Source organism: Capra hircus, chromosome 26 (assembly GCF_001704415.2).
Source record: "Capra hircus breed San Clemente chromosome 26, ASM170441v1, whole genome shotgun sequence".
Taxonomy (NCBI): Eukaryota; Metazoa; Chordata; class Mammalia; order Artiodactyla; family Bovidae; genus Capra; species Capra hircus.
Window position 1 is genome coordinate 802036 of NC_030833.1, and position 13125 is coordinate 815160.

Genomic DNA, 13125 nt, shown 5'->3' on the forward strand with positions numbered 1-13125 from the left:
TGTCGCTGATAATGTGGAGGTCTTGCTGGAGTCGAACGTACCTCTAAGGTACAGCTGTAAACAGACTGTGGGCTAGCCAGGCACTTCATGATGCCTTTGACGTAGTAATACAGCATTTCTGCAAAGGCTTACTTGAAAAGAGGAGACGCTCACCAGAGGTGGCACCTGTAGGGCCGGAGACGCAGGTTCATTAGAAGCAAAGCCCTTCTGCTGCAGCTGTGCCGGGAGCCACCGTGTCTGCACCCTCCTGCCACCCTGCTCACGGCCCCGCAGGCATGACACCACGTCCAGAGCCTGCAAGAGCGTGGGCAGAGCAGCCTGCTCCCGCCAGGTCTACTGGGCCACTCTCAGCCCCTGGGCGGGGCAGAGAGTCCACAGGCGATGGCCTGGTGAACGCCTGCTGTGGGGACCCTGCTCTCAGGCTGATGGAATCACTGCTTCTCGGCCCATGGGCGTGCTCTGTCTCCAGAGTGAGCAGCCAGGACAACTCTGAATAGACTGCGAGGCAGGCCGCTCCCACCATCCTCACACCTGGTAAGCATCGCAGAGGCCTGTGATCCGGCTCCACGGCCCTGGTGCAGCTCAGAGAGCTCGACGCTCAACATGCAGAGTTGAGCCTGCCTGAGCAGTCAACACACACTCACCCTGCGGGCGGCCGGCCCTCCGACCGGGGCAGACCCACGGCCTCCGCGCGTCAGCACTCGGGGGCCCTTGGGAGATGCACAGGGTTCGCCCAGTGAACACGGGCGGCGCTGTCGGCTCCGCCACAAACACGCTCTCGCGCACTCTTTCCTGAAGCACGCCGCCTGGCTGTGCTTTTCACTTCTTTCCCACTTTCTCACATTTGACAGGCACACAGATACAAACCGTTCCCTTCTCCTCTTAGCTCTGTTATAGGAAAACCAGAGCCCCCGGCCTGAGCCGTGAGGGGTGGCAGGGGTGTGGCTCGGGGGTGGGCTGGCCGGGGCCAGAGGGGAAGCCGTCCAGGGTGGGCTGACATTGAGGCTTCAAAGACACAATGCAGGTGTCCTCCCAAGTCCCTGCTGCGTGACCGCAGCAAAGCCTCGACCAAAACACACCTGCAGTCCTCTCGCAGGGACACTGGGCGGAAGGGGCCCGGAGAAGCCAGACCACAGGGCAGCGGGCAGGGTCCAGCAGGACAGAAAATCCCGGAGTAGATGAAGGACGGTGTGGCATCTTACCTTTAAAGTCAAATTGGTAGATGTTTTTTAAGGATTCGTGAAGAAAGTAAAAGCTTCCTAGCGCCTGCAGAGCAAAAAGAGAAACCAAGTGAGCGGCCTCAGAAGATTCTAAAGCGGTCTTGCGCGAGAAGGCGAGTCCAACTCATGGCGGCCAGTCACAGCCCCGGAGCCTCGGCGGCCAGCGTCAACACCTCCCGACCTGGACACCTTGTGCTCTGGCCTTGAGCCAGGCCCCCGCGCCCACCCCGTTGCCCACGTCTGCTGCGGCCACCCTGCCCCCGAGCCGCCAGCCACGAGCAGCACCACCAGCCGCCTGCCAGCGCCAGGAGCAGCTCTGGGCGACCAGCTCGGCCCAGCGCCCCCCTCAGGAGGCCAAGTGCAGGCCCGGGCGGGGCAGGGGCCCACAGTCACGTGTGAGTGCACCGCCCCCAGGAGGTGCAGGCCCGGGCGGGGCAGGATGAGGACCGAGGCCCAGCCCCCAGGAGGTGCAGGCCCGGGCGGGGCAGGGTGGGGAACCGAAGCCGAAAGTCACTTGTTTACCTGGAATTCAAACTTCACTTGGGGTGTGTGAGTGCACATATGCGTGTGTGTCCGTGTGTGTGATGAGGACTCAGGCATGTGGTCAGTGGCTGGGGCTCTGCAGGCACAGAATAAATAGCCCACGTGCTGCTCACCCAACCCGAGCTGTCACCAGCTGCCCTGAACCCTCCCCAAGGGGAGCTACAGCCCCTCCATGCCCACGCCCGAGGCCCGGCCTCTGCTTTCTGCTCTGACCTCGGACAGCCAAGGCCCCTCCAAGAAGCAGACTCGGGCAGCATGGGGACCCCAGGGAGCGAATCCTAACAGCCGCTCCACTGACGTGGGCCTGTAAATGGGCATCCTTTCATCTCTGTGAGGAAAGTAAGCATTCAGAAAAAGCCTAAGTAAATAAACATGATTGCAAACATTTGAGCTGTTGCCTCATTGAATGCAATAAAGCTAATATAACATTAAGAAGTTTATGATGAATGGAAATAAATTGCCAGTGTAGGGACAGAAACTCTAACTCATATGGAGTCAGAAAATCCATAATTAGTTCTAATGAGTATTTCAAGTCAAAGCGCCACCCAACTTTTCCGACTCCTGACCGACCCCATCGATGCGGTTCAGGGCCCGTTTGTCAGCAGCTGCGAGGACATCTGGAGGGAAGCAAGCAGGGCCAGGCGCCGGCCCGCGGGTCCTCTGACCCCACAACTGTCAGCAGAGCGTTCGTCACGTCGGAAAGTATTGACTCCTTGCCTGCTTTGCTAGAAACAATTAAAATGGTTTTTACGTATTTATAACCCTGACTGTCAGGAGAGCCTGTTTCCTCCATTAGCGAGACGCAGCACCCGCTGCTATGCCCACTGGGGCTCAGGCACCGGGGCAGACGCGCCTGGAGGCTGCGGGGACCCAGCGGCCGGGCTGTGGCGGGGTGCAGCGTGAGCCTGGCTCTGGGGCCGTGTGGCTCCCACGCGAGCACCAGGGGAAGGCGGCAGGAGACACGGTCCAGGGGCCCTGGTTCCACCTGCCTGGCAGCGCGAGGCCCCTCGAGGGTCCGAAAACGCTGCAAACACTGTGCAGACGGCCTCCCACAGCGACTGAGTCGGCTGACGGCTGATGGGACCCAGGGCCGCACCTGGGCGCTCCTCTGCCTTTGGGGGGCTGAGGGCTGAGGACCACGAGCCGCTCTCCAGACACGCTGACCCAGAGTAGGGGGCAGGGCGCGGGGAGACTGCTCCCCACACTGGACAAGAAGCCATGCGTCCGCAGACGTCCAGCAGACATGAAGCGCAGGTTTGCCGAGTCCCACAGACGAGCCACTGCCCACCCGCGGTGGGAGGTGACGTGGCCGCAGAGGCCAGCCCTCGGATATGCGTCCACCGGCTCTTATTGGCAAACAAATCGGATGCTCCAGGACGCACCGTCTAGGCGTGACGCCCTCACCTCCATGTCGGATCTCTGGCTTTCCCGGGGATGAGACGGCCCCTAACGCTTGAGTCAAATCGACTGAGGAAGGGCTGCAGGGGCAAGTGTGCCCTCCAGACGCACGGAAGAGGGAAACGCACACGTCTTCTCACACACACACGTGTCCCAGGCAGTCACTATGGGTGCTGATGCTGCAGGGAGCACGGCGTGGTGTCCTTGAGCACACGTGAGAGACACACACATCCCTGCACGCGTGTACTAAGTGTGTGCACGTGTACTAAGTGTGTGCACACGTGTACTAAGTGTGCACACGTGTACTAAGTGTGTGTGCGTGTGTGGCACACAGCTGGAGTTTCTGGGTCGCGGTGGGTAGGCACAGAATTCCACGTGGGATTCTACACAGTGCCATGCTGACCCCGCTCCCCGCCCAGCGGTGCCTGGTGCCTGCTGCCCGCCGCCTTGCCCGGTCCTGGCGCCGGCAGGCCAGCCGGTAGCCCTCCGAGGCTGCAGGCCTGCGGGCTACCAGCAGGCGCCTCCGCTGTGCTGCCCTCCCTCTGGAGCAGCCGAGCGCCTCCTTCTGGCACAGCGGTGCGTGGGCCTCTGCTGACCGCCCTGCTCGCACCCGAGCCCGCTGTCCGTTCCCCGGGCACGACAAGGAGCGTCTCCCGCGCCTCGGCTCGCCTTGCCAGTCCTCTGCGGCATCTTCACTGAACGGAAGCTTTTAAGGGAGCCAAACGAGCCGACACCCCCTTCACGGTTTAGGCTCCCATGTCTGGTTTGGCAAGAGTTCTCTCGGACTCCACGAAGAGTCTCACTGCCTCTGATACCCGAGCTGCTTAGAGGAGGGAGCGTTTCCATGGAAACCGGCAGCATCTAGGTTCACGTGAGGAGAGGCTGGCGAAGCAGGTAACGCCCACGATGGCAGAGCATGGCCGTCCTCGGGCTGGAGGCCAGCATGGCCAGAAAGGCTGTGGTGAGAGGGGCGACCGGAGAGCAGGAGGCAGGGCCGGGCTGAGAGGGAAGGGGCGTAAGGCTGCTTTTTCCCATGCCAGGGACGTATCTGTGGGCAGGGCACAGGCGCCGGTGCCACTTCATCCACGCGGATTCCATCACTCCATCCATGTGGTTCCCTGTCGTTCACGTGAAGGCCACACTCCCATCTCTCCAGGGGTCTGTTCCGTGGGCTCGAGACTCCTCTCATCGGTCTATTTCTAACAGCACTTTTTCCTAGCTTAGCTTTATAATAAGTCTTCATATTCAGTAGTAGAGATAAATGCCCCGTTTTGCTTTTCTTCACAACTGCTTTTGTTATTTTTGGCCCTCTGTACTTCCAAGTGAAACTCCCCACCAGCTGCCAAATTACACCCAGACATCCTGCGGGGGTGCAGATCACACACAGCCTGCCCTGGGGACAGCGGATGTCTTCACTGCACTTGGTCTTCCTTCCCGTGAATGCCACACGCCTTGAGCCACACTCAGGTCTGGTTCACAGGGGGTTAAAGCGGAGCACCGCTCTAAGAGGGTCTATAACGTCAGGCCAGCCTTGCACTCCTGGCCCCAGGCTGGCTTGATCACGACACACGTGCTCACACTCGTTGAGTTCTGGCGGCTGGACTGCGTCCAGGGCCTTCACTTGTTCCCGGCCTGGTCCTCATCCTCGCCACCTGGTGACTTCACTGAGCCGAGTTTGTGACGGCCCACCTGTGAGTCAGAGCAAGACTTCCCTGGACCCTCGGCATCCCCGCAGCGTGGTCGTCTGACCCCGCAGGACGCCACTCTCAGCCCCCCAGGGGGCCCCACTCTGACTCCACGGGCAGCCGCACAGGCTCCGTCTCCCAGCTGCAGGCTCCAGTCCCCTGGGGGTCAGCCTCGGGCGTGGGACACACAGTTCCCATGCGCACGTCCCACGGGGGCCAGCCTACTGGACTTGGGGCCCTGTGGCATCGCCCCCCTCTCCCGCTGGAACGCTGTCCTCCCTGGATGGGGCGTGCCCACCACCACGCCCTCCCCAAACGGCCCCTCCCCGCGTGACCACCGCTCACGGCACTGCAGACCCTCAGTCCTCGGCCCCGGGGGGGCCCACCTCCTGCGCCGCTGCAGTCCCTGCACTCCAGCCCCTCTGTCCCCCCAGCTGCTGCGGGGCCACCGGAAGCCTGGCCCTGTCCCCCACTCTCCGGTCACCCCCTTACCACAGCCCCCCGACTCACAAAGCTCTGGCCACACTGGCCTCCGGCCCGAGGATGGCCAAGCTCTGCCACCATGGGCATTCCTGTTCTGCCACCTTCCTCTCACGTGAGCCCTGATGCTGCACGTTCCCATGGAAACGCTGCCTCCTCTGAGCAGCCCTCCCGGACTTCAGCCCCTGCACAGCCTCACCCTTCTGCGGTGCTGCCCACTCTGGCTATGTGCGTATTTCCTTCTCTATCAGGAGGGGAGGCAGCTCCCCGAGGGGCCTGGTCACCTGAGTCCCCAGCACAAGGCCTGGCATGCGGCAGGAACCACTGGACAGTGAGACAGAGACATGTCCCCCACCTCGCCAGGAGACGGGTCCACGGCTTGGAGCCAACTCGCCACAGGCCTCAGAGGACAAGCCAACCCCAGCCTCACAGCAGTGCCTAGAAGCCAAGCCCGACGCACGGGTCACATGCCTTTACCAACAAGGGGAACGACCCTGTCTCTCACAAGGGGAAGCCCCCAGACTCCTGGTTTTAAAACAATTTAACAGATTGAGTAATAAATCAAAGCAAAGTTACTGCAACATTCATTAGATTATAAACAATAATAAATGAAACCAGGCTTCTGCTGCAATCAATGCAGAGCTTCACTGATCTTCTCCGGCATAATGAACTCGCGGATGGCCAGCCTAATTGGATGGGGCGGCTTGACTGCCCACGCTGGCCTGCGTCACCGGAGGGCGGCCTGCAGGAGAGACTGCACACAGGTGTCACCGTCTCAGGCGCCCAGCCCCGCAGAGGTGGTCTGTGACCCTCGCAAACGAGAACTGACTTGTTCACAAAGTACCGACTTTCCAGGTCAGCCCCTGGGCTACACTTGGAGTGACGGCCAGGCCCCTGCTGACCTCTGCGCCCCGCTCCCCGCGGCCCGCCCGCGCCAGGGACGTGTGTAATTTCATTTTGTCTCCTGCCCGACGGCCAGCATCGGAAGTTAATCAAATTGGCTGTCCATTGTATTCATCTACGTACAAAGCTAATGATATTCCACTGCTGAATTAAAAAGCATTTTATAAAGCATGCACCGTGCGCTGAACCCTGTCACAGCCCAGCCCCGCTGTCCCCTCAGCATCCATGCTCCCAGCAGGCCCTGCGAGGTTAATGCGCCGTTGACATGTCTGATCACCATGGCAAGGAGGCCGACATGTCAGCAGGCCCTGCAAACACGGGCCATGGAGAGGGCACGCCACCGGGTCCCGACCCGCCTGGGCAAGGGCCCCTCAGGCCGGGACGGCCCTGCCAGGGCACCCGCCCTGCAAACCACCAGGGCGGCCTCGGGCCGCGAGGAGTCTGGCCTGAGAGCCTGCGGACGGGGTGAGGCCTGGGACGGTGACCAGGACTCTGGGTGGAAGGCCAGCTTCTGAGCTGGGGCACCGACCCCGGGACATCCTGAGAGCAGACGGGGCCTGGGCGACGAGCCCAGGGTTCCTGCCAGCAGCTGGAAGTGGACATCGCCATGGCCTGAGGTGGGGACAGCTCAGAGGGCAGGCGTCCAGCTTCGGACGAGCTGAGGCTGAAATGGCCCCAAGACGCCTCACAGGGGCGGCAGGCCCGGAGTCCAGGACAGAGGTCTGGCCCCAATGTGAACACAGTGGTCGCCCTGTGCAGAGTCCTCAGCAAAGGTGCTGCGCTCCCAGGAAAACCAGAGCCAGGGTGAAGGGCAGGGGTTGGTGAGGGCCCAGGGTACAAGGGTGACAGGCAGCCCTCAGGGACACGCACAGGTCAGCGGGGGTCAGGCACGGTGGGGAAGAGGCAGGGCGGGGCAGGAGGTGTCCTCGAGCCGAGTCTCCAGGGAGCAGGGACACTGAGGGCTTGGGAAGGGGTGCTGACACTGAGCCTAGCTGGGGGCAGGGGCGACGTACAGGAAGTTCCAGCTGGAGGGGCTCCTCGCGGCCCGTGGCCCAGGCCAGGGACTCGGGACTCCCCAGACTCACGCAGCACCCGGGGAACACTTCAGCCGTCCCGTCCATGGCCCAGCCCGCTCCCCGCAGAATCACTCACTCTGCTCAGCACAGTATCTTGGACCTTCCCTTTCAGAAGGGAAAGGCTCCTGCCTCCGCCTGACTTAGCAGGTTCCAGCCCGCCTGGCCGCGGGTGGGAAAGAAAACCTGTCCATGAGACAGAATTCCCTCCCGGGCAACGGAGCACTGCAGACCCGGAGCCCCTCGGCGAGCACCCCCAGACCCCCTTCAACTCTCCATCACCATCTCATCCTCTCGAGATGATAGTCCTTTGCAGTGTGAATGCTCTTCTCAGTATTGCAAACAGAAAGCTTTGATAATAAGCAAAGAAAAACATCAGACTTCAAATGGCTAGTCTTTTTTATGAGATTTGTTGTTGTATTCCCCATGTCTAAATGATCAGCCAAGCAAATCGATAAACTTTTATGCCAATTAAATTACGCAGAGAGTTTGCATCGTAATTAAGGCAGCTCTGACTTCATCTTTCGTCTTCTGAAAATCATTAGCTCTTCAATTACAATTTCATTCTTAACGAGTGTTCTGGAGAAAGCGCATCCCAGACAGAGCACGGTCAAGTGACAACGCACCTCAAGGGCCACCCAAACTGGGAGGCGCTGCTTACAAGATGCGTGCACTGTGGAGACGCCGGCCGCAGTGAACGCGAGGAGGAGGATTTAACCGATTCTCAAACGCCACCCTCTTGGGAAACTGCCATCTACTTCTTCAAATAACTTAACACCGCCCCCATTCCACGGAGATGCTAACACAGCGGCACCTGCAGAGGGCCCGGCTCACGGCCCGGCCCCTCAGCCCTCCTCACCCAGGCAGTCGGGGGGCACCGCCATCCCCTACTGCTGGAGGGTCTCGCGCCTCCGTGGACACCGCAGGCCGTCTCCCCGCTGCTGGGCCCCGCCACGCCCGCCCTCCCCCGGCCTGCGCTCCCCGCCCCATCCTTCCCGCCGGCAGGGTCCGCTTCCTTCTGGCGGTGGCTCCCTCCCGCCAGGAGAACGTCCTTCAGGATGCGTCGTCCCCTTGGACCGGCCCGCTGCAGCCGACTCCTTTCCGGCTGGTTTCGCCCTTCATCCTGGACGCGGGACTCTCCCTCGAGGCGTGGCCGCGGCCGGGGGGATGGCCCTCAGCATCGCGGTCACCACTGTCCCTCTCGGGGACCTGTCTTCCCCACGGCCGCTTTCAAAGGGGCCCCCTGGTCCAGGGTTCTGTTCAGTTCTGCTTTGACCTCTCCGGGCGCTGATTTTATCTCCTGAATTTGTGTATTCGTCCCTCGTCTGTTGGGAAACTGTCACTGTTTTCTCTTCAGAGTGGCGTCCCCTCGGCCACGTCGGCGGGACCACAAGGCGAGCGCTCACCTCTGCCCCACGCCCGCGTCCTTCCAGACGCTCTCACGCTTTCTGCGGGCCGCCCGCATCCGCGCTCCGCCTGCAGCCGTGTCTTCCGCTCTGGGGGCTCCAGCCTCGAGACTGGGGGCGCGCGCAGAGGCTCTCCCTGGTTGGGGTGCTTGATCCAACCGGCCCTCGGAGGTCTGTGAGGGGCCGCGCACGCGTCAGGAGGGCTCACGAGGCCCTCCGCGCGCCTCCGGGGGTCAGGGCGCCTCCAGCTGCCAACGCCTGCTCCGCCTTCCGCACCCGGGGCCGACCTGACCCGACCGTCCCCCGGGACACCGGGCTCAGGCCCGGCTTCCCCCCCGGCCGTCTTCTGGGCCGAGCAGCACAGGGGGCTCAGACCGGTTCCGGAGCAGAAGCCCGAGCTCACCTCCTGCGCCAGCTCTTCCTGTCTGGGGAGGTGGTCGCGGGGTCTGCCTCCCCCGGCCCGGGCGGAGCTAGATCAGTGGACCTCCAGCCAGATGACAGGTTAGAGGCACCCCCGCCCCGTCACCGCCCGGGGCCCCGCCAGGGTGGGGGACAGGCCTCACACTTTACAACGTGGTGCAGCGGGCGGAGGCGCTCGGCCAGGACAGGAGCCCGCCGCTCGCAGGGAAGCCTGGCCGCCCACCTGCGTGCACGGTGCTCGCAGGAGCTCCGCCCCCCGCCGGCCCCACCCAGACAGAGGCGGAGGCGGGGGCGCCCACGCACGCCACGCCCACACCATGGGGGCGGGGCCGCATGACAGACACGCCCCTCCTCCCTGCCCCCTTCTCGGGCCAGACCACAAGGGCCCCCGACCGACACGGGTGGGACCGAGGCTCAGGGAGGCGGTGCTGCCCACCCCCGGGCGCCGCGGCCCTGGCCACACTCAGCTCCGTGTCCTTTGGGAGGGCAGTAACAGAAGCCGTGTTTTCCTAGGACCCGGGGGAGACGAGGTCAGGAGCGTCTTTCCAGGGAAGAGGAAACAGCGGCCTGTGTTTGCCGATGGGGAAGGCCAGTGGCGCTGGTGGGGGGCTCTGATGGTCCCTGCTGGGAGGCCGGGGGGACGCCAAGTCCCAGCCACGAGCCTGATGCCCGGGGCAGTCTGGGACAGGCAGACGCGGCCCAGGAATGCCCTTTCCTCAGAGGCCAGGACCTACGTGTCCTGCTGCCACTGGTCAGAGCTGCCCCCAGTGGCAGAACCACGTGGGGAAGGGTCCAGGTGTGGTGAGGGGCGATGCCGGTGGGAGGGGACACGGGGCCCAGGGGCCGAAGGCAGGTCGGGGAGGGGCAGCTCCAGGCCTCGGTGGCGAGAGAAGGCGTCCTGGGGTGGGGGGTGAGGGGTGCTGTGAGCCTGGGTTTGCTGGGTGGTCTGGAGGGTCAGGGGGCTTAGGTGCTAGAGAGACTGCAGGGAGGGTGGGAGGGGCTGCTGGGGGCTGTGAGGGCCGCCTGTGCGCAGGCAACACTGAACACTCCAGGAGCCACGAGGGCGGGGTGCAGCCTGCAGACCCCACCCCCCGCCGTGGGAAGACACGTGGAATGTGAACAGGCACCCGGGACTCACAGCGAAGACCCCAGCACTGCGAGCCTGCCGCCCCCAAGCCAAGGCGCCACCGAGTGCAGCACGAGGCCTGCCTCAGCCGGGGGGCCCCCGCCCCGCCAGAGGCCGCAGGTGACCCCGAAGCCAGCGGGCGGGCCGCGCCCCACTCCTGAAGCCAGCGGGCGGGCCGCCCCCTACTCTTGAAGCCAGCGGGTGGCCCGAGCATGGCCACCCGTCCCAGGAGTGTCCTTGGGCGGCGTCCTGCCGAGAACGAGCCTGGGTCGCTAGCCTGTCCTACCCTGGAAGGACGCACTGGCAGGTCTGAGCGCGCGGGGCTCAGGACGCGTGTGACTCTCCTGGTGGGCGAGTGGCTAAGACGCCGTGCTCCCTGCGCAGGGGCCTGGCTCCATCTCCGGTCAGGGGTCTGGACCCCCACACCGCAGCACAGACCAAAGGTCCTGTGCAACCAGGACCCAGCGCAGCCAAAAGAACTAAACACCCAGCAACAACAACACATGTGTGTTCCCTCTCTTATCATCTGCCTGCGTGGCCACGGAGGGCCTCAGGTTGGGCCTCCAGACTGCCCACCAGGTCTGGTCACTAGCGTCTCTGGGCCTTTCTGTCCCCAGGCCCCCAGGCTTGAAGAGTGGGATCGTGGGAGGACTTTCAAAACAACCCTGGCAAACAGCAGGTGCTCAATGAAGGCAGCAGAGCTGGTGACGCCTCAGCACAGCCGTTTCTGCCAAGAGCACACAGCTCAGCCCAGTGAGTGCTGCCATCCACGGGTAAGGGCACTCGAGCCCGGCAGGAACAAGTGAGCCGGAAAGCGAGCTTTGAGGTCACCCTGAGGAGAGACGCCCCGTGGAATCAGAGCCAACCCGCTGTGGGAGCCGCGTCTGTCCCCCTGCCCCATCACGCTCTGATTAACCCTGCTGTATAACAGCACCGGGAATTCCATTTTTCCCTGTTGAGCCGTAAAATCAATCATGCTGAGTTTTTATTACGTAACCTCCTCAGAGGGAAACGGTCGGAGGTGAAGCTGTTTGAAGTGCTCTGACGTGAGCGGGAGGAGTCTGTCCACGTGCTCCCCCTGGAAGGGGCGGTCTCAGCTCCATTTACACATCGTCTCCCCAGGCAGCGCCTGGACGGGCGGTGGGGGCCGCTCTGACTGCAGGAGAGCTTGGGAGATGAACCCGAAGGAGGCAATGGGCTGTGGCTTCCCACGAAACATGCGAGACCCCCAGGTCCTCTCATCTAAAAGGCGCCAGTGACACCCACCCGGCCCAGCCTCCCGCTGTCGGTCACCGCACGGCCTGGACACGAGAGCGTCCCCAAAACCTGAGGCTTCTGCGGGCTGGGACTGGACACACGCGAGCATAACAGACACAAAAGTTACACCTGAAAGATCTCCGCTCCAACTTCTGGTCGATGCGCTCAGCCAGAAGGTCAGAGCGCGGAATTTGCTGGATAAATAAATGTTGGTGGGGCGGATGAATCACCGGAGAATTGGTGCATGGCAGCGAATGAATAACCTGCAAATGCCGCCCAAACCCCATTATTTCCGCTTCTCCCGCAGCCTGAGATTCATGTCCCCGCATGCCGCCAGTTCATTACCGCCCAGCATCATCCCTCTTCCGCACTCGCTGGGCAGTGCGCGGCCCCTGGAGGGCCCTTTACTGCTTAATTCCCCATCATCCGCTCCACTGAACAGCTTAATCTCTGCTTGTATGATCAATACTATATCAGTGTAAATTAAAATGACAATTTTAAAGTAATTAAGCCTGTTAATGCTCGATTCAAATGTCATTATTTGCACAAGGGATCGAGGAGAAATTACACGGTGTCCGGGGTGACAGGAAGATGTCTGAGCCGGGGCCGGCCGCTGTGCGGAGCCACGGGGGGCTTCAGCAAAGCGGATTAACTCTGCCGCGCCCTGCCAGGCTACCTACCCAATTTCTGAAGAGGATAACGCAATTTGATAAATCTAATTCCAGCGACAAACTCAATTATTGTGATAACAGATGAAACCTGGGAGGAGGTTCTGTACCAGGCCCACAGTTTAGAAAATACACTTAACTCCGGAACGAGGTACAACAGTTTTGATTTGATTGGATTTGTTCTCTCTCTTCGGAAAACCCTTTAGGTAATTTCAGTGGTTGGAAGAAGGGCCTGCGTTTATTGAATAGCGGGGCTCTGAGCCCAGTGGGGCCGCAGCCCTGCGCTCGGAACGCCGCACTCATACAGCACAATCAGATCACGCATTCCCAGGTCCTGGGGCTAACACAGAAGCCTTGGCCTTGCCCGATCCTGGCTGGTCTGGGCCCAGCTCGGACAGCTGTGTCCAGCCTTTGTTTTCCTGAGTGGTGCAGGGAGTGAGGGGGTTTATACAAAGAAAATTAGACAAACAGAAAGCAGCTCAGCTTTACCCGCCCGCGACCCAGAGCGCTGGGCCACAGCACAGCCAGCCCGGCTGACCGAGGCTCCTGTGCAGGCACTTCCGCACTTGGGCCATTTATGGGGGGTGGTGCACATGGGGGGCACTGGCCCCAGCCCCGGGGGGCGCCGCTCCAAGGGGACACTGGCCGGCCCTGGGCCCCGTTCATCAGATCAGCACTAAGAATTGACAACCAAGCATTCATATCAAGGTGAAGAGCGAACTGTAGCCGTTTCTGCCTGAAAGCCGGGTAAACCGTTCAGCCGGCCTTCCAAGGCTCTGTCCAGAATGTGGCCCCGGGGAGCAGGAGGGGCCTGGCCACCCGGGGCCAGGACCGCCAGCTCTGACCCTGGTTTGCGGGTCGTCGGAGCCTCACGCCCGCTGCAGAGGAGGGCCCGTCAGGACCTCTGTACCTGGCGAGCCCACACCGTTCCCCTCTGGCCGACGGC

At 62.2% G+C, this 13125-nt stretch overlaps 1 protein-coding gene across 2 annotated transcripts in view; it reads right to left on the reverse strand.

The window, feature by feature from the left end:
* Positions 1-13125, reverse strand: part of INPP5A (inositol polyphosphate-5-phosphatase A) — a 150838-nt gene that overhangs the window by 48263 nt on the left and 89450 nt on the right. For both annotated transcript variants that reach the window (XM_018041258.1, XM_018041259.1), the window contains exon 5: positions 1203-1266. In XM_018041258.1, coding sequence (XP_017896747.1) covers positions 1203-1266 — 64 coding nt within the window. The remainder of the gene's footprint in view (positions 1-1202; positions 1267-13125) is intronic.